Here is a 20,492-nt window from a genome sequence, read left to right on the forward strand (position 1 = left end):
CAGGGGATATATTAATGACCCTCTTCCAATCTGATCTACACTGTGTTAGATCTAAACTCAACTTCCTCTGTATCAAGTCTGTCCGTATAACCTCTTGCCAAGTCTTTCTCTGTCTGCCTCTGGGCTTTGCCCCAGGAACTATCAAGTCATTACACTTTCTTACCCAATTATCCTCCTCCATTCTTTCCAAGTGCCCTGGCCAATTCAATCTTCCAACACCCCCTTCACTGCCCAACATATCACCTAAGTAACAGAAGCTCTCAATTATCTCTAACGAGCCACTGTTGTACATCATTAAAACTGGAAATACTTCATTCTCTATAATCTCACCTTTGCAACACTTGCATACAAACTGTATGTCAGCTCTTAACCTTCCAATAATACTACTGCACTTCTTATGTACCCAATGCTTGCAAGTCTGACAAAAAATTGAGTTACTACCAACCCCTTTCCTGCAAACTCCCCAAGGCCACTTTCCAACTACAAGGTCACACTTGGCTGCAATGCTATTAATCATGACTTTAGACTTTGCTGTGTTTACCTTTAGCACTTTCTCTTCTAGTCCTTTCTTCCACTTCTGGACAACCTGTTCTGAACTCCATCGACAGCGCTTCTAAGACTAGAATAAACAACAAAGGACTAAGTACAGAACCCTGATGTACACCAACATCAACTAAGTGAATCGTTAATCCTGACACGACTTCTAGCATTGCTGTACATAAACTGTACCATCGTAACTAGCCACTCATCCACACCTAATTTTCTCATAGCCCACCAAATAACTTTACGTGGCACTCTATCAAAAGCTTTCTCTAAATTTTACAAAGGCAAAATAGAGATTCTTTTTCTTTCATAAATACTTTTCCTGAAGCTGTCTGAGTAAAAATATTGCATCTGTAGTGCCACACCCTGGAACAAAACCAAATTGCATCTTATCTATATCAATTCTTTCTCTAAGTAACTTATCAATCACTCTTTCAATAACTTTCATTACTTGATCAACCAACTTCAAACCTCTATAGTTACCCCTTTCTAATGCATCACCCTTGCCCTTGAAACAATTCACTATTACACTCGACTGCCACTCACTCGGAATAGCACCATCCTTTATAATCTGGTTAGCAAGACTTGTAATAAGCTCAACTCCAATATACCCAGATGCTTTTACCATCTCTGCAACAAAAAATTCCTGTACCCCTTACACCGCCCAGGGGGGTTTGTTTTGGCATTGGGAACATGCGAAGAGCAAGTTCCAACAAAGTTTACAGCCAAGAATTTGAACATTGGTACAAAAAATTGTGAGTAAAGTCATTAATTAAACCTTGTAACTACTTGTGAGACAAACAATATTTAATGTAAATTAAATTACGGAAAGTTGAAGTGTAGCTAATAACGATATTTAACATTTCAATGCTAAAAATAGATCATGAAGTTCCTTACTATCATTTCGTTACTATCAAAGATTTTTTTTATTTTTTACTTATTTTTTGTTAAGTATTTTGAACTTTATTTCTTCGAAAGACGATTATAAATATATAAAGCTTGAATTATAAAATCACAAAAACGCTACTGATCGGAACATATAAATATTTGCCGTTTTTCTTTAACAAATGACACAGATAACACAAATTTAAAGTTTTTTTAAAAAAGCCAATACTTATGACCCTTCTTTTTTCTCTAATACACCATTCTGGAGATCAATTTTTCTTTTGTGTTGACTGTTATTCTAATCTATTTATATCTTTGCAATCACATTGAACACATTGAAATGATTTGTTTCTGGTAATGGAGTAGTATGGCTGATATCATTTTTAGGTGTACATGTATTTCACTAATTAGTGCACAGGACTAAATTGATAAATGCTGTTAAAAGAAAATTTAACAATGTAAAAATTTAGTTTGATGGACAGGGATGACTGAGGGTCGGGGTCCACAGGATGTTCTTGTGTTTAATTTAGCTCATTGGATGATTGTTCTATGTATGTGCAGTGCATGTTGGCTTGTTGACTAGCTATAATACGTTTATATGTTTTTTTTTTGAAGATAATTTTATTTTTCAGGGTTCCCATGTCTTCTAAAAATCCTAAAAAAATAAAATCCTTCTAAATAATGCTAGAATATCCTAAAATTTCCTGATTTTTTGCAAATACTTCTAAAAATCTCCAAATTTTTAGAGAAGAACTATTTATAAAACTGTATTTGTATAATGGATTTTTTTTATGGAATTATAAGTCAATATTTATATTCTGCGTCAGTTATTCTATATCATTTTCTCCTAAGATCTCCTAAATTTTTTAATGTCCTTTCCCCAGTTATGAACTTTTTTTTATGTGGGGGAACTAGGGGAACTATCAGTGATGATGGCTTGGTAATAGAACATCCAAAAATACAATAATAAATGTGTAATATTGACTTGTTCTCTTCCGTCAAAGCTATGTTAAATTGAACTGCTTGAAAATGTATAAGAATATAAAATTATTTTCTCCTGGACCTGTGAGACAGGCCTGGAAATTTGGCGGAAACGATAGTTATGTTTCCACGACGTTTCCGTAAATTAATAAAGACAGTAACGATAAATCGTTTTCCTTAGGCAATATTTGGTTCTCCACTTATTTACCGGTTTAAAACTAATTGTTACCGTCGTGAATGTATCATTTCTGCAAGGTCTACTTCGTGGAAATGAAAAAACGTTTTGATTGTTTCTGTCAGCTTCAAATCACGGTAACAATGGATCCAAATTTCCAGGCCTGTGAGAGAATTTTCATTAAATTCCCAATTTGGATCTCATAGTCACTATTTCAAATCTTTGAATTGCACTCTGTTCCATTTCCACCTTGACAAAGACAAACATCTCTTCAGATCTCAAATCTTTTAGTAAAGGAGGGGAGGGGTCTTCACAATTCTGTCACAAATTATTGTTTACAAACATGCACTTTTACATAAGTTAAATTTGATATACATAATCTGTGTTTTTTAAAATGCAGCACCCTTCTTTTTGCTTTTGTTTTCTTGACACCATGACACAATTTCTGCAAATACTTATCTCATCATCAATGAGAGTATATGTGTAATTCAGAGCTGAAACCATCAACTCAACATGTGTCTTTGTTATTCATTTGTTAATTTTAAATCAGTGCTCTATACAGATTTGTTATTTAGGAGCTGACATAAACTTTCTTTACTTTGTAGATAAAATATGGCAGAAATCGAAGAATTGTACAAAAATTTCGGAATTTTAGCTGATGCTGGTGAGAAAGCTGGTGATCATGTTGAGTTGTATCAAGCAATCTTGAATGCTACCAAAGGAAGTTTGCCTCAAAAAAAGTTGGCATGTCAATTCATTCCACGTTTCTTTAAATATTTTCCTGCGTTAGCTGAAAGTGCTATTGATGCACAGTTGGACCTCTGCGAAGAAGAGGAGACTCCGGTTCGAAGAATGGCTATAAAATCTCTACCTGACTTCTGTAAAACTGCTACTGAACACATTCCTAGAATTACAGATATTCTGACACAGCTCTTGCAACAAGAAGATGCATCTGAGCTTGCCATTGTGCGAAGTGGATTGGAAGCATTGATTGTAAAAGATCCAGAAGCTGCACTTGGTGGCATATTCACACAAATTTGTGTGGGTGACGACTTAGTTCGGGAGAAAGCAATTAGTTTTTTGACGCAAGCAGCTCCTGGTAATTATTACTAATAATAACTTACAATTTTAGATTTTAAAGTTTTCTTTTACTCACACTTTTAAAAGGACTTCACCTAAACAAATTTCACATTATCCATTGATTTTTTACTGTTGTATAAAATGGTGTAACTTATACCATTAATATCCTCAGGGTGTGTTAGCCTCTGTGACCTAGTTTAAAAAATATATTTTCGAAAGTATCGTAAGTAAAATTGGTGTTATTTCTTTCCAGGAAAAACATTTGCATCTGATGAGAAAGCTGGCCAGTTCCTGTTATTGGAAGTTCGAAAAGTGTTAAGTGATGTTACTGGTGACGAATTTACTGGTTTTGTGTCCATGTTGACAAAAGTCAAATCGATTGCATCAAACCCACAAAACCTTGCCGACTTGATTACTGAACAAGCCAACCTTGATAAGCAGTTTGAACCATCCGAACCAGAAAGTTTGGATCGACTCATAACGTGTACACGTCAAGCATCACCATTTTTTCTAAGGGGAGCCTCACCGGCTAAATACCTTGAATATCTGTTTAAAAATGTGTTGCCTGTTCTAGATCAAATAGTCAGCACAGATGCAGGTGATTACAAGTATGAAGTTTTGAAGCTGATTGCTGAATTGAGTGGAAATGCTACTGCAGAGAACGCCAAGGAACACATCCTTGCAGTGTACACTAAATTGCTAGAGTACATGCCCCTTCCGTCTGAAGGTAGTATCGAGGAAAGTGAAGAGGATGCCATTCAAAAATTAAACTTTTCTTTTGTTGAATGTCTTTTGTATGCTGTACATAAATTAGGTGCCAAAAATGTCGAATTCTTTACTGCTGAAGAGTCAGCAGAACGTTTAAAAGATTTTCGACAGAGGCTGCAATACTTCGGGAGGATGGTACAAGCTTACATTAAGCAGTTAAGAACTGTACTACAGGGGAAGCCTAAGGCTGAATTAGAGCAAGCAGAAAACAAAATAAAAGTAATGGCTTTGACGATATGTAACAATGCTAACAATATGATTAAGGACTTTCTTCACAACCCACCATCTTATAAAAGCCATGCAGTGTTGTCATGGAAATCGAAAACAACACCTGTGCAACCGGCTGACGAAAGTGTTGCAGAGAAAAGAAAACGTGCTGGTATCACGCCCATCAGTTTGGATAATCTACCAACAAAAAAAGATAAAAGTGGTGGTAAGGGTGGAGTTTATTCTCTGCCAACGCAAAGAAAAGGTGTGCAGATGGATGATAATTATGTTGGTAGAAGGAAGTCATGGGGTAATAATAGCAATAATAGAGGCCGATTTAATCGACGTGGCAGAGGCTCCTATCGTGGTAACCGTGGCGGTGGTGGTAGAGAAAAACATGAAAACTTCTTGTTAAGATCATAGACTTGAAATTTGCAACAAAGAAATGGCATGTGTACTGAACTTTTCTAGGCATCCTAAACTAAGACTCAACTATGTGTTCTTTGTTAATTTTTATTGTTGCTCGCCTGTGTGAACTTCCATCATTTTAAAGTTAAATATCTGTGCATATTGTAGACTAATATCCTGGAATGGATGTTTCTTTAACTTTTTATTTGTTCTATTTTAAAGAAAATAAAATGTTTTAATTTGATGTGAATTTTTTTTTCCAGGTTCGATTTTCATGTATTATTTTATTTTGATTTTAAAACGTGTTTTCTGCGACCTATATTGTTGTTTTTTCCTTTGTTTCTCCAGATGTTTTGAGAGGGTTTTTTAAGTAACAAGTGTAATATTTGCATTAAGAATACTTTATTTGAACTAATTTTCGCGTATTAGCAATATGTGCATATTCCAATAATTTTAGTGCAAGTTCAAACCCCTTCACATATATGAAGAAAAAAAGTAGAATTTAGGCTTTAGAAAAAATATCAATTTACTGCTTTTACAAAGACCTATCCTGTTTTTTGCACAAATCGCGAAAATAAGTATGGATAAACCAACCACTGTAAGAAACTTAAACATTCTTGGCTCCCTAGAAAATTTAATCTGTACCAAGAATTTTATAAATCTTGAATTAGTTCAAAAATATATTTTTTCTCTTTATCGGTAATGCTTTATTTAATTGTTTTTGGTTCATTTGCTGCTTTTTAATGTGTACCAAAGTTCTGCTTTATGCTTAAGTAAAACCGTTTCTTTTGTTTAACAAATTCTTCATCATATGTAGAAAGATAAAAAAATGACAGAGAAAGGTGAAACTAATAAATATGAAGCACTACAACAAAGCATAGAAGAGTTCATTGAAACATCTAGACAGATAGGAATCATGGTATCAGATTTTCAACCAGGTTGCCAAAACAACCTGAACACAAAAATAAATTCGTTAATTGAAAACATGCAAGAAATTGAGAAATTCAAAAGCTTTGTTGCAGATGTCGAGGTACCACCAGAAATATTTCAGTATGTTGATCAGGGGCGTAACCCGCAACTTTATACCAAGGATTGTTTACAAAAGGTAGTGACGAAAAATGAAGAGGTTAAAGGCAAAGTGGATGCATATAAGTCTTTTAAGACTGTACTAGAAGAAGAACTCACAAAAGAATTACCACAAATGATGGACAGACATGGACAGTTTAAAAGACAACAATATACACCTTAATGAACATTTTTGTTTTATAAATTTATTGTTTTTTAAACTTTTTTCCTTCCTATCCAGGATAAATATCTCTAGAGCTTTTTTTGGAGGTCTAAAAAAACCGAAATATCTGGAATTAATCAGACCACGAGCAAAGAGATGGAGCTCAAGTGGAGACATGTGAAAGTGTCTTTTTTCCGGGTTTTCTTTGTTGGGTATCTTCGAAAAAGAATATTCATGTATTACTTAAACTCCCTAAAGCAAATAAAAATTCAATATCTCTGTTTTCTAGAGACGAGTTTCTATTGTGTTTTCAAACTCAAATTTTAAATCTATGTTATTTCAAAGTCTTCTTATTATCTAACCAATTCTTGCAGCAAATACCAAGCCAAATATTTTTGGATTTTTTTTAAATAAAATCTAGGACAGTATAGAACTTTGTTAACTGTTATTTAAGTACTGGGAGTTGTATATATTTATTGATAGTAATGTTTTCATATACCTTTCCAAAATATATTTATTTATTTGGTATATCTGGAAAGTAATAATTCCGAAGAAATTATTTAGTTTTTTTGCTAGTAAAAACAACGGAAGTTAAGTCGAGAATGGTGATGATTTTTACTGTCCATCAGATGATGAATTATTAGAGTTCTAATACGCAACCGTTGCTTGTGATAATTTGTGATTGTGATTCTTTTTATTGTTGTTGTATACATGTGTTTTTTTTTGAAATTCAAAAACTATATTGATGCTATTTTTATTCTCTTGTTATGAGGTTTTAGAAATTTTATTTTGCAACTCTCAAAGGCTTCTATTAACTGGAATAAGTGAGTCTGTGTCGTATATGATGACCTCATCTTCATATATACATGGAAAACTTTAACATTCAATAGAAAATGTTGTCTCACATTGATTATGAGCTAGCTGAGTCTAGCTCATAATCAATGCTAGCTCTGAGTCTTTAACATTAAATTGTTTAGAATTTCATACATGGCATTTGATGATTTTGTAAAAAGGCAAACCATTGAAATAGCGCATATACAGTAATGCAAATGCTCGTGTTATGATTATAAAGCAGGCTAATACTTAATGTAATTCATTTTCATGATGTAAAGGGTGAGGAAAAGTAATATTGACAACTATTAAGAAATTTTACAATTGAAGGCGTATACTGTATGGCACAATAGTGTAACAAACTTGAGCATTCTTCATTTTTAAGGTAGCATAAGATGTCTGCAGGTGCGTGGAAAAGTGCCAAGAATATCAACCGAAAACTGTTTCCACAATTTGAAAGTTTAAGACAAGGACGCCTGGCAAAAGTTTTCGATTTATACAGAGACTACAAACAAGCTTTTGTTGATATATACAAACATGTGAAAGAAAAGCCAGTCAAAGTTGGACTTCAACTGTCAATGTTAGGCTTTGCAACTTATTGCCACTTACACAACCCAGACTTAGAGTCATACAAAGAACGACTACTTGCGGCATCAAACGACCACTCTTTATTGAGCGATCTAATACGAAATAAAAATTCCATATCAAGCCTAAAGACGTTGATGAAATACTACTCGGAAGATCGGTTTAAAAGAGTAAACTTCGGTGTGGCGTCAGTCATTATGTTACAACCTCATTCTCATTATTATGACAGTTATGAAAAACATTGCCCTGATACGCAGGCACGTTGGATTTATGTTCATGACTGGAAGTCGCGTATTTTGGATATAGGTGTTTTAAACAGATGGCTTTTCTTAGATAACATAATGGTAGACTACGATGTTAATCAAGAAGAGTTTGAATGATTCAATTTTTATTTCAGTCAAATTTTTAGTTATTTTATATTCACAGTTGAATTTTGTTTATCGCAGTATATATTCTTCCATTAACCTCGCTCTTAAATTTGTTATTTTTGTAATTAATCGTAACTATACAAGAACGATGATATAAACCTTTTTAAGATGGGGTGGGGGAGGGACTTTAAATCTCTCTTCATCAAATTTTTATTTTGGACATGCCTTCTTTAGGGCAAAACAGAGACCTAAAAAATTTACATGACTTAGATATACGAAGGACTTGAAACTACTGTCGATACGATGATATATGTTTTGTTGTTTATCGCGTCCTCTAAGGGTTAAAAAGTACAATGCATGCTGTATGATTGATACTGAAACGTGTTTATGTTAAATATTTTTTATCATTTCGTAGAACAATGGAGAAAGCAAAAGAAGAATTCCTTACTTTGGTACAATCCATCAACAATTTAGATGAGAAAAAATCATTTTTGAAATGGGTTGAAGATTATTCACGTGACAGCTACGAAAGCAATTGTTTTCATGAGAAAGAAGTGAAATTTGATAGGACCAAAGCGGATGTGTTGTTGTCTTGCATAAAAGCAACACTGAAAAAAAAACTCCCGTTTGACGCTGTTGTACGGAGTGAGAAAATTTCTTTTCCTACCTGCGGAGAAGATGCGAATTTGAATGCAACTAACTGCGTGCATGTAGACGCTTTCCTGTATGAAGAGGGAGAAGTTGACAAATTGGTTGATGAAGGGAAGCTTTCGAACAGTTACTGCAGAGACTGCCAGTCGAAAAATATAGCTGATATAACTTTCATAACTCACTCAGCATCAAAGAAATGTTTGGAGTTCATATTTCGGAATGCTTTGCCGAATTTGAAAGAAAAAACTGTTCTTGATGTTGGTTCTAGACTCGGTGTTGTGTTATACGCAGCTCACGTGTACTCAGAAGCTCGGGAAATAATAGGTGTTGAAATTAACAAGGAGTTTTGCGATTTGCAGAGAGAAATTTTGCAAAAATTTAAATTGAACGATCGATGCAAACTACTCGAAGGTGATATTAAGAATATGCCCAATGTTGTGAAAAAAGCTGATGTCATCATTTTGAATAATGTATTTGAATGGTTTCTATCTCCTGTAGAGCAAACGAGTGTATGGCGGTTTCTATATAAAAATATTAAAAAGGGCTGCATAATAGTGGCAGGTCCACCATTACCTTCTTCTTTGGAGCTGTTAGATACTGGAATTGATGTCGATAAGTGGGTGGAAGAGATTTGTTTTAATGATTTAAATCACGAAGAATTTATTGAAGAAATCGAGTTGAAATTTTACACAGTGTTGTAACTGATTTTCTTTTGTGAAAAGAATATTAATGTTATTTTTTTCGTTTCATTTTTTCTTACTTTTCCAGTACCATTTTTCTTTTCACTTGAATTGAGGTTTGTTTTATTCGTCCGTCATAAATTATCGGTATTGAAATTAGGCGTCAAAATAATTAAGATGAATAAGTCATTTTTCACTGTGGTACCAATCCTAGCCTGTAACGCGCGCTAAGGAAATTGACAGTAAAATTTTGTAGCATACGCCTTTCAATTTTAAAAATTTCTTATAATTTGATATTACTTTTCTTTACCGTTTACATCATAATCATATTTACCACGCCAAAGTTCACAATTATTTTACTCGCGCCCCCACGGTCAATCGTGTCGCCATTAAAAGCGCTGGAACCTAGTAATATCTTCCGATATTACTAGGTTCCGTTAGGTGCCGTTGAAGAATTTAAAGTTTTTCGTAAAAATAAGATACGAATCTTAAGCTTTTATAACGTAAATCTAGAAATATGATTGTATATGCTAAAAACGTTAGCTAAAGTGGTTAAAAAATAGCAGGAGCAAAAAAAGGCTACATAGAATATAAAGGTAAGCATTGAAGCTAAGATAATAAGGAGTTGTGTTAGATGTGTTGTACCTTGTAACTGTCCTGTGTTGTAAAAAAATAAAGATTGTCAGTGGTTAATAGTTGAATTTCCGCGCCTGAAGGCGTAGGTAATTCTTAAAACCGTCGTTTTTTTCTTTTGGAGCATTTTTTGAGAAAAAATCGACCCTGGGATTTCACGTTCCTCTGAGAGGAGGATTTGTTTTCGACAAAATTTGGCACAGTTAACAAAAAAAGTATGCTGAACATAATGGTGACATCAAAATTTTGATTTTTGTCACCTTCATTTTAGGCCAAAATTTGTCCAAAAATTAAAAGTACTTTATTTTCGACAAAAATTGGCACAATTAATAAAAAAAGTATGCTGAACATGATGGTCACATCAAAATTTTAATTTTTTGTCAACTAAATGCCGTTTAAGACCATAAACGTTTCAATGGCAAGACTTTCAACCATGAATGATAGGCTGTATTTTTTGTTAGCAATTTCTTTTAAAATGTGAGTTTATTAAGACACGTTTCGTTTTGTTTGCGTTTGTTGTAAGATATAATGTCAACTTGTGTGCTCTATCTTCAGAGCTTCATGCACCAAACCTCTTCGAATATTTGTCACGATAACACAACGAATTAGCAGGTTGTCATCAAATATTTTGGTAGCGAGCGGAAATTCTTAGAGCCAGAGCTTCTTGTTTATGTTTGAATTTGTTAGGTGATGCAATAGTTTTCATGTCGTTATCAAGAAATGTATTCCACAATTTAAGTCCTCTGCTAGTTATAGAGAACTTTGTCATTGTATAATTAATCCTAGGTTAAAAAAACGGTTAAATGAAAATCTGGATGGATATTTATGCTGTATCTTCCGAAACATGTTTTAAATACTCTTGGTAACATATTGTGCTCAAGCTTAAACATAAAAATAAAAGCTTGATAAAGTTTAGTTGGTATGCATTTAGTACATTGAGCTTTTTTAATAACTCTCTTGAGTGAGTGTATTTGTCAACATTTAAAATAATTCTGATTGCATGTTTTTGTTTATTTTGTAATTTTGTCAATTTTGTAGCGTTGTTGCTGCACCACGCAATATTTGCATAATTTAGATAGCAGTGAATGAAAGAAGAATATATGTTTCTTAAACAATCCTGATCTAGTACAAATTTTGCTTTAAAAAAGATGCTAATATTCTTTGCGACTTTTTCTTCTAAAATACTTATATGTTCTCTCCAAGTAAGATTTTCATCAAGAATAATTCCTAAAAATTTCATGGATTGTGCTCTTTTTATACTTATATTATTTATAGATAAATCAGGAAGTTTCAATGGTATATCATCTTTTTTATTTTGCCTGTGAAAAAAAGTGATGTGTACTTTGTTTTAGAAATATTAAGGGATAGTCTGTTTGCCCAACCTCGTCCTCAGGGTCTTGTGGCCTCTGAGCCGTTATTACGGAGTGGCGACAAGGCAAAATACCCTGGGAACGAGGTTGTCTGTTTGCCTTAAACCATTCTGTCAGCTTGAGAGTTTATTATTGACCGTGCGAAATAATTTTTATATATTTGGGTGCATGACACAAATTAGTATCATCTACAAATGAAATTGAATGTAAAATATTTAAAGCTTTGTTTAAATCATTTACATATGTAAGGAATAAGTGTGGTCCTAATATTGAACCTTGTGGAAGCTGCAGCGAATTTCTTTTTGAAAATTGTCACCCTAAATTTAAGTAAAATATTTTTAACTTTAAGATAAATGCAGGCTTGGCGAAGGGTACGTATGTACGTCATGTCAGATTTTTTTTATATGTGATCTGTGGGAAATCAACCTCGTCCCAGGATTTTTTTATTTCTTTTATTAATGCTCCTTTTTCGCTTGTTTTATAAAGCAGACTAGTAGCAGTGTATGGCTGTAAGGTGCAAATTCATTAGGGTCTTGTAGCCATTCTCATCCCCTGAAAATCTTTCTTCACACAAAGAATTCGAGGGATGAGGTTGCATATTGTAGTAGAGAAATGTCGTCTCCAGCAGTAGCTTCTCTTTTGTTTTTTAGCATGCGTACGCCAGTAGCTGGACACAACAAAAAAGCAAAAAAAGATGCTCTGGGGAGGAGATTGGCAATAGCTTGATAATATGGCAGGAGAGCGACCACATGCGATCCCAATTTGTAACAATTCATAAGCGTTTTCACTGACTATGTCAGCATATCTTTCCTTTGTGGGTCCCTATGTACTAGTCATGCAAATAGAACATTCTCGTCCCCAACGCTCTTTGGGATAAAACCTCGGTTTAGCTGAAAGAGGTCTGGGGACATTCTGCATTATATACTTTAATGTTCTGTATTATATTAACGCGCTCCCACGCAGGGTTTTTGAATAAAATAACCTGTTATGGTTTCAGATCGTGGAAATGCCGGAAGTAAAACAAACGTAGCTATGTGTTAAAGAATAAATTTAGTCTGTCTGTGACAGAGATGAGGTAAATTGTTAAACAACAATTATCTAACATAATTTAATACACTTAGGCGGAGCAGATTAGCTAAAAAATAAAGGTCATGGTATGGATGAGCTGCAAATGTTTACAATGTTTCCAGTGGCGCGCACTGCCAAATAAGTAAAATTAAATTATTATAGATTTAGCTAAAGGAATCGTTTTACCCTGTTAAACAAGGGGTGCCAATTTACCCCTTGTTTAACAGCTTTTCAGTATGGCACTAACTTAATAGGTTAAATCTAGGTGTGTGACCTTATTTAGAGTGTAGTAAGGTAAACTGGGGCTGCAGTAACTAATGCTAATTACTTGTGATCAGGTAATAGTAGGCTATTGAGGTGAAGGCAGAATTACTCGATCAGGTAATTAAAATTAAGGGATGTTGCACGACTCAATCGTGTAGCATACCGCTTTAGGCAAGTTCAGCATTTTAATTTTGTTTTTGTACAAATGCTGTATCTTTAAACCTTATGGAAACTTGATAAGGTGGATAAACCCTTCTTTGTTTATCAACAAAAACTAGCTCATTATTTATGTTGCCACACATAACATCGAATCGAAGTTGTTGTTATCATAACATTGACCTGTGGCAATCTAATTATGGTTTCAATTTTTACATATTGACGAGATTCTTGGGCATCTGATGTAACAAATCTGAGAATCGCAGACGTTGGGTAAAGAAAGTTAAATTATGGTTCAAAACTTCTTTGCTTTAGTTAGTAGCATTTTTTACTGTTAACCAGCCTCAACATATCCAAAACTGACAATCTCCCCTCTGGGCTGTTTATTCGCCTATGGTTTGTATTTTCAAAAAAAAATTAATTTATTTATATTGCCACAGAATAACGTTGTGGCAACACTAATATGAACATGACCCGTAAACTGCATGGGCTCAACAGAAAAATTAATTTGATTAATAGTCAGCATTAACCCTTGCATTACAATATTCCTGCACATAACTTTAACTCAAATCATAATTGCATATATAATGCTGTCAAAGGTACCAGGTTCTTTGAAAAAGAATTCCCTGAGAAACTATTTGATACAATTAACTCAATAGTTACAGTAGTTATCAACTATTCACAGATAGTTAATCAACTAACTGAAGTCACACAACTCTTGCTTAAAGTGTGTTGTCTGTTCTACAGCAAAGTCAATAAAGTGTGAGAGTTTTGAAAGACAGGCTTTTTAGGAGGGTGCTAAAAAGTCACTGTATGTATAAATATGATCGCTGGTTCAAATCCCGCTCGGTCCAAGTTTTCACTCTCGCCGATAGAGATCCCCTCCACTTCTGAAAAATGTATAATTTGTATATGCCTTGTACTGTATTCTACTACTGTTCTATAAATTGTATGATATGTTCTACTACTGTTCTATAAATTGTATAATGTATATTACTGTACCCAGAATAAATAAGTATATATATAATAATATAATTATAGTAATACTACTGTTCTATAAAATGTATAATGTATAATACTGTACCCAGAATACATAAATATATATGGGCTAATGAAGGTATTGTACCGAAACACGCGGCTTGGTAGGTGGCCGTGATTGGCGGAAGTGAAGTCTTGTCCTGGTGGGCTCGAACCACCAATGGGGCTCGATCCTGTAGTGAGAGAAAAGGCAATTGGAAACTTATCTCACTATTGGACCGATAGCTCAGTTGGCAGTTCAGATCACCTCCACTTCTGAATATTATTATAAGGGTATATATAAGTTTGAGTGACTTTTTGGCTTTTCCTCAAACTTTCCCATATTATCTTGAGATTACCCAAATTATTTCCCAACTACAAAACAGCGCCCTTCAATTCAATTGACCAGGCTACAAACCTCAACCCTTGAAGTAAACAGAGTTGTGTTATTTCATTTACTGTATAGTTATGGGAAAATTGTATCAAATATGTCTGCCATCGTGTTTTTCGCCAGAGAACTTTTACCACTAGGAAAGTCATATTTGGTTGGCGAGTTCAAGATTTTACTAGTCAAGTATACAACTCTATCATGTTAAAAGGAAAAATGTAAACTTTGCTCTTGCAATTAAATATCTTTTATGGTTTTGTATATATTTTATATATACATTTTTTACATATACATATTACATACACATCTGAGACTATAAATAACTATAAGATTTCATCAGTTAAGTGAGGCGCAAACCGGCCAACATGTTGGCCAACTTTTACAACCAACATTTCGGCCAATATGTTGGTACGTTTTACGTTGGCGTATATTTTTTAAAAAAACAAGTAGCCAACATTACGAAATGTTCATTCATTTATTTTTGACTTCCAATGAAGAAGGATGTTAGGGTCTGAACCTGCTGCTTGTTTGGCACTTGTCCTCTTGTTTGATGGCGACGACAAAAAAAGACGTGGTCCTACAGGAAAATGGGTTCGAAGAAGAAACAGCGAAGGGCTGTATACAAACTTACAGGAATTACTGGCTGAAGACACAAAAAGTTACAGGGAAATGATGAGAATGACCTATGAATCGTTTAAATAGATTCTTGCTTTCATCGAACCATACATAACACCAAAACAATCAGGTGTAATGGGAGCTCATCAAACAATCTCAGTGGCTCAAAGATTAGTGCTCGACATTCCGTTCCTTATGACAGGAGAAACTTATAAGTCTTATAAGTTTAACTTATAAGTTTCCAATTCAGAGTATCTGAAAGAACATTATCTTATATTGTTGATGAGGTTACTAAAGCGATCACAGAGTACATTGGAAAAGAGTATATTAAGATACCTTTAAGTGTATATGATTAGAACAAGATATCTGAGAAGTTTGCAACAAGATTTTTCTTCTTCTTGAGCATGTTGGCGCTTAACGCAAACAGGCCAACATTGTTGGCCAACATCTTGGTCTGTCGATGTTGGTCAAAATGTTGGCCAGCGCCCCCTTTAGGATTATATTATTAAATTCACAAAAGTGAATCAATAAGATTAGTTTTGTAACATCTACATAGCACTGATGATGGTTTTTTACCAAAAACTTTTGCTTAGCATGTATATTTTTTTAAAACTGTTGTTATCATTTCAAAATTAGTTTTATTTATTCATTTTGTTTTATACATCTCAATACATTTAAGTGTCAATTTTTATTATTTTTTGTGGACCCCCACTTATTTTCTAGATGATAATTTTTTTTAAATATATAAGTATATATATATATCTTTCAAGTATGATAAAGAAGCTGTTTTAGGGTTTTGCAATCTTTTAATTTAAGTTTAAAAATCTAATCTGACTGGTCAGTAAAAATTTTAGGTATCTGAAAAAAGTATTGCTTATTGGTTACAACAACCGATTTTCATATGTTTTAATGGAAATTACAACCTATTCCCATTAAAGTGTCTGTCTTCCAAAGAACATCTAAAGGTAGACTCTAAATAGTGAATTTGGCAACAAATTAACTGTGAAAAACTTTTTTTAATTTCTACAAGAAACAAAATAAAGTGGCAAATTTAAAATGCTGAATGTAAACGCTTATAAGTATTAAAAAACTATGCTACTGTAGAGTTGATCAGCTTGCTTTCATGTGCTACTCTTTCTAATGAAAAATGCTTTAATTTATTTGATACGAATCTCAGTCAAGGCTTCACTTGTCCTATTATTAGCTTCTTCAACATGTGCCACTGCAGGCTGCATGCAAATGTGTATGTTTTTAAAAAATCCTTTTGAAAACAACGTTTTGAATTAAACCACAAGTATGGGAAAGATAGGTGCAGTGACAAAATAATAAAAAATTTAGAATTTTCTGCAATAGCTGGTAGCAGTTATAATATATCTTTCTTGCAAAGCCGTTTTGTTTTTATTCTCCTATTGGCGCAAACATACTACAGAAAATTGTTTATATATATATATACAAAATATTTATAGGGACAGTTTGGGTACTATCTGTTCCTGTTATATACAAAAAAAGATGTAAAATTTTGACTTACTATATAGATGGCTATAGGGGAGACCACATAGGTGTGTAAAATTCACCACTAAACGGGAAAACCAATTTTTTAGAATTATGTATATATAAAATATATTTTTAAGAATTAATTATATTTAACACAGAAAGTTCTTTACAATATTTTCAGCTGTTTTAGAATTAAGAACAAAATGATAAAATGATTTGCAATATATCATATATTATATTAATTGTATTAATGTATATTTCATTTGAAAAAAAACAGGAGCCTAAAACATTGTAACAAAAGTAGAGAAAACATATTTCACAGGTCGGTAAAGTTTTTTAACTTAAATATGTATTTTGGAGAATCCTTTTTTCAGTTGTTTAAATGTCTGTAATGCAGTTCGCTCTGGTTTTAAAAGAATTGATTACCTGTTTAGCTAGGGTTATAATTTGTTTGCTTGCTTGTTCGATCGTTTGTTTGTTTCATTTTTTGATTTGTGGCATAAAAAAAATTATTTCAAAAACATTGTACCGGGAATCAGCTGAAGCATTTCGCATGATTGGGGAAAAAACATCTTCCTTTTAAGTACAATCTTGATTTGTCACCATTAATCATACTGCAAAAGCAATAAATACGTTCAGGTATACTTATATTGTACTTAAATAGATATTACTACCGTAAAACTTCTAATTTAACACGCGAGTAAAAATAATTATTTTGACGTGCATGGGTAGAAATAACAACATGTGCGGAATATTTGATGTTTTTTAATATTTAATTTTCTTTTAGAGAACAGTAACTTACATATAAATAACCCTTTTAAATGTAGATCGTAAAAAGTAAAAATGGAGTCAAGAAATTACTATGAAACTGTTTTGGTCAATTCATACTAATCCTCTCATTACTAAAAAAAATTCATAACCACAAATTAAATTCCTAATTTTTTAATATTGGTAATTTTATTAAAAAGACTTCAGACCCGTCACGGTGAATTAAAATTAGCATATCCAAATCGCATTATTTTATCAAATGACTTTTTCTCCCAATTAAAAATATACACAAAAGATTTATAAAATACAGAATAAAAGGTCTTAGGCGTCGTTAATTTATCGCATCACACAGACAGTATACGGCTATTATTAAAGAGATTTTTACCATTTAGCTAGTGTTAACGAAATCTTAAATATTGATTATTGTTATCTTAAACCAGCTAACTTACCACATTTCTCTATAATATATTTCTATCACCATATAGGTGGGAAAAAAAAGATTTTAAATGAAGTTAGCTTTCAGTTCTAGATGCTCTAGAATCACTTCACACTGAGTCACAGTCATCATTTATGAATTAGTTGCAACTGTATATCATATATGTGTAGTTTTCATGATGTATATTTTTTTATAGCATGGTGTAAACAAGGATTAAAGTTACGCTTAAACACACTCCAGAAGATGTTCGCGTGGAATAACATCCGAAAAAATCGGTTTAGTATTACGGTATTCTTTGTGCTTTCGTTGCTAACTTTCATTTTTATCAAACAAAAACAATACGAAAATGAAGAAATGATCTCCCGCATAGAGGGTGCCAAAAGTACTGTTCCACCACTGATATTCAAAAGCATAAGACTCTTAAAAGAAAAATTAATGTCATTAGAATTTGAAAACAATGTACGGACGCAGGAGCTGTTGACCTTAAGAAGAAAATTAAAGGATAGATTTGCAGATAATATGACTGAAGGGAGTTCGTTATCTCTTCCTAGTATATACAACGTGTTACCGCATTTGTTAGGACATAAAGATGCGCTATCACCAACTACGCACTTATCAAAAGGTAGGAAAAACATTACCTTGGCGTTTGGGATACCCACGGTTCGCAGACAGAAAAAATCGTATCTCCATCAAACTTTACAGTCGCTAATCAGCGGTTTGAATGAAGAGGAGAGAAAAGACGTACTACTTATTGTTTTTATCGGAGAACAGAATCCAGAATACATTCAAGAAATAGTATCCGACGTTAAGAGTAAGTTCTCTGCTGCTCTCCAGAGCGGTTTGCTGGAGGTGGTTGCGCCACCCAGAAATTATTATCCAAGCATGGATAATTTACCGAGTACCTTTAACGACCCTAAGGAGAGGGTGAAGTGGCGTGCTAAACAAAATTTAGACTATGCTTTTTTGATGATGTACGCTCAAAGCCGGTCGATATTTTATATACAAATGGAAGATGACGTCATAGCAACACCATCCTATGCCAGCACGATTAAATCGTTCGCCATGCAGCAAGCAAGCAATAATTGGTTCATGTTGGAATTCTCAGCTTTAGGCTTTATTGGTAAATTATTTCATGCGTATGACTTAAGTATTTTAGTGGACTTCTTTTTGTTGTTTTACAAAGAAAAGCCGAACGATTGGCTGCTCGATCATGTATTATGGGTAAAAGTATGCAACCCTGAGAAAGATCTAAAACATTGCAATCGCGAGAAAGCGAAACTTCGGATTAAATTCAAACCTTCACTCTTTCAACATGTTGGCAAAGAGTCCTCCCTGAAGGGAAAGAAACAAAATTTAATCGATAAAGATTTTAAGAAATTAGCGTTGTTTCAAGCGCACTTAAATCCAGCAGCAACTATCAAAACAAACTTCGAAGAATACCAAACGTTTACCGCCCGTCGTGGTTATCTAGGTCATTCGTTTTTCTGGGCGCTAGCGCCACACAAAGGCTCCGTTCTTCGCATAATATTCGATCGTCCGCAGAAATTAAAAAGGTTTTTGTTTCGGAGTGGAAATGTGGAACATCCTGGTGATAAATTAATAAACGCATCCATTGAGATACTGACACAAAACACGCAAAACCTCAGAGAAATATCTGCAACCCACGGGGAGGGTTTTAGTGCGCCATTTTTAGATCAGGATTATTTAAGGATAGGTCATTTCGACCATACTGGTTTAGGGCAAGGCATAGTTTCCGAAAACGTGGGAACTGTAACAGAGCTGCGTATTAGAGTTCTTTATGACATTAAAGACAATTGGGTCATTCTTAGTGAATTTTTTATTGAAACTCGGAAATCGGGTACAAAAACATAATATTTTATAGATTTTTTTGTTTGTTTGAGATATTTATGTCATATTTTATGAAAAAAGATTTCATCTTGCTTGCCTCCTCAGGCTGATTTTTGCCGCTTACCATGTCGAATCTGAAACATTTGTTACCTTAAAGATGTTAAGCTTCAGCTTTATTATTTCTTTAGGTTTTCATAAGATATAATTATAGAGTAGAAACGGTGGAATCTGTAATTTTTTGTGCGTGGTATGTTACCATTAGCAGTGCCGTAACCACAATTTTTAATATATTCCTTCCTTTCTTTCTTTTTTTAGTAGGAAAATTGTTTGGGGGGGGGGGGGGCGGCGGTTACGGCACTGATAAGGGGAGAAATTTTATGGCCTTAAATAAGAAATTTTTCGTGGAAAATGCGAAAAATGCGGAATTAACATTTGCGATTAGAACTTTTTATAGTATATTTTTTTTTGAAGATTAACAACAAGAAAAGGTGTTTCTGCACAACAACAACAAAAAAGTGAAAGAAATTATTTTAAGATCATCATCTTTGGTATTCGCCGTAAGAATTTCAAGTGTATTTTCGATACAATTATTTTATATTTTATGATTTTGCGATTTGCTCTAAAAATTGTAATTTTTCGCAATAATTTCTTCTTGCAGAATTTTAAGACAAATGTATTTAACAAAATATAAAATTTTGTTTGAATATATATAATGTCCAATGATGAATACCTTTATAGTTCGTTTTTATGAGACTTGAAGTGAACCTTGAGTGAACTCAAACTGGTTTGAGTTTTTCGCTTTACGATGAATCTCATAGCATTGTTTACATGGATTTCCGTCACTTCTAGTGAAGTGAAACTTACTTCGGGCAGCATTTCAATTTTGTCAAATTTACCATAGTGAAATTTTTGTGCAGACACTCTGACCCGGAGTGAAGTCCGCAAGTTTCGACCAGGGCGCTTAATCCGTCATTTACAGTAACTCGTTCGAACCCCATTCAGCGCATCGTGACATCATCAATCCCAAGGTGTGAAAACAGAATAA

At 33.6% G+C, this 20,492-nt stretch overlaps 5 protein-coding genes across 6 annotated transcripts; all 5 read left to right on the forward strand.

Moving 5' to 3' along the window:
* Positions 1-3,168: 3,168 nt before the first annotated feature.
* Positions 3,169-5,366, forward strand: LOC130621725 (apoptosis inhibitor 5-like). Its single transcript, XM_057437063.1, has 2 exons — positions 3,169-3,683; positions 3,918-5,366. The coding sequence occupies exons 1-2, from the start codon at positions 3,197-3,199 to the stop codon at positions 5,060-5,062; spliced, it is 1,632 nt and encodes a 543-aa protein (XP_057293046.1). The 5' UTR covers positions 3,169-3,196; the 3' UTR covers positions 5,063-5,366.
* A 359-nt stretch (positions 5,367-5,725) lies between these two features.
* On the forward strand, positions 5,726-7,026 carry LOC130621728 (mediator of RNA polymerase II transcription subunit 10-like). Its single transcript, XM_057437066.1, has one exon. It carries the CDS (start codon positions 5,877-5,879, stop codon positions 6,294-6,296), a length of 420 nt encoding a protein of 139 aa, XP_057293049.1. The 5' UTR covers positions 5,726-5,876; the 3' UTR covers positions 6,297-7,026.
* A 145-nt stretch (positions 7,027-7,171) lies between these two features.
* Positions 7,172-8,168, forward strand: LOC130621727 (mitochondrial import inner membrane translocase subunit Tim29-like). The gene has a single exon (XM_057437065.1). It carries the CDS (start codon positions 7,502-7,504, stop codon positions 8,069-8,071), a length of 570 nt encoding a protein of 189 aa, XP_057293048.1. The 5' UTR covers positions 7,172-7,501; the 3' UTR covers positions 8,072-8,168.
* Positions 8,169-8,313: 145 nt separating this feature from the next.
* On the forward strand, positions 8,314-9,445 carry LOC130621726 (uncharacterized). The gene has a single exon (XM_057437064.1). It carries the CDS (start codon positions 8,479-8,481, stop codon positions 9,409-9,411), a length of 933 nt encoding a protein of 310 aa, XP_057293047.1. The 5' UTR covers positions 8,314-8,478; the 3' UTR covers positions 9,412-9,445.
* A 2,915-nt stretch (positions 9,446-12,360) lies between these two features.
* On the forward strand, positions 12,361-19,551 carry LOC130621607 (alpha-1,3-mannosyl-glycoprotein 4-beta-N-acetylglucosaminyltransferase A-like). 2 transcript variants are annotated; one of them, XM_057436921.1, is made up of 2 exons: positions 12,361-12,468; positions 17,796-19,551. In XM_057436921.1, the coding sequence occupies exon 2, from the start codon at positions 17,843-17,845 to the stop codon at positions 19,469-19,471; it is 1,629 nt and encodes a 542-aa protein (XP_057292904.1). In that variant the 5' UTR covers positions 12,361-12,468; positions 17,796-17,842; the 3' UTR covers positions 19,472-19,551. The 2 variants fall into 2 exon arrangements, with proteins under 2 accessions (XP_057292904.1, XP_057292905.1); XM_057436922.1 differs by lacking the exon at positions 12,361-12,468 and adding an exon at positions 16,569-16,717.
* Positions 19,552-20,492: the final 941 nt, after the last annotated feature.

Source organism: Hydractinia symbiolongicarpus, chromosome 12 (genome assembly GCF_029227915.1).
Source record: "Hydractinia symbiolongicarpus strain clone_291-10 chromosome 12, HSymV2.1, whole genome shotgun sequence".
NCBI lineage: Eukaryota > Metazoa > Cnidaria > Hydrozoa > Anthoathecata > Hydractiniidae > Hydractinia > Hydractinia symbiolongicarpus.

Bases quoted from the DNA above. Each gene is read 5' to 3' on its own strand.
- LOC130621725 (XM_057437063.1), top strand. From the start codon at position 3,197: ATGGCAGAAATCGAAGAATTGTACAAAAATTTCGGAATTTTAGCTGAT. The intron at 3,684-3,917 runs GTAATTATTACT...ATTTCTTTCCAG, and splicing joins TTTGACGCAAGCAGCTCCTG to GAAAAACATTTGCATCTGAT.
- LOC130621727 (XM_057437065.1), top strand. From the start codon at position 7,502: ATGTCTGCAGGTGCGTGGAAAAGTGCCAAGAATATCAACCGAAAACTG.
- LOC130621728 (XM_057437066.1), top strand. From the start codon at position 5,877: ATGACAGAGAAAGGTGAAACTAATAAATATGAAGCACTACAACAAAGC.
- LOC130621726 (XM_057437064.1), top strand. From the start codon at position 8,479: ATGGAGAAAGCAAAAGAAGAATTCCTTACTTTGGTACAATCCATCAAC.
- LOC130621607 (XM_057436921.1), top strand. From the start codon at position 17,843: ATGTTCGCGTGGAATAACATCCGAAAAAATCGGTTTAGTATTACGGTA.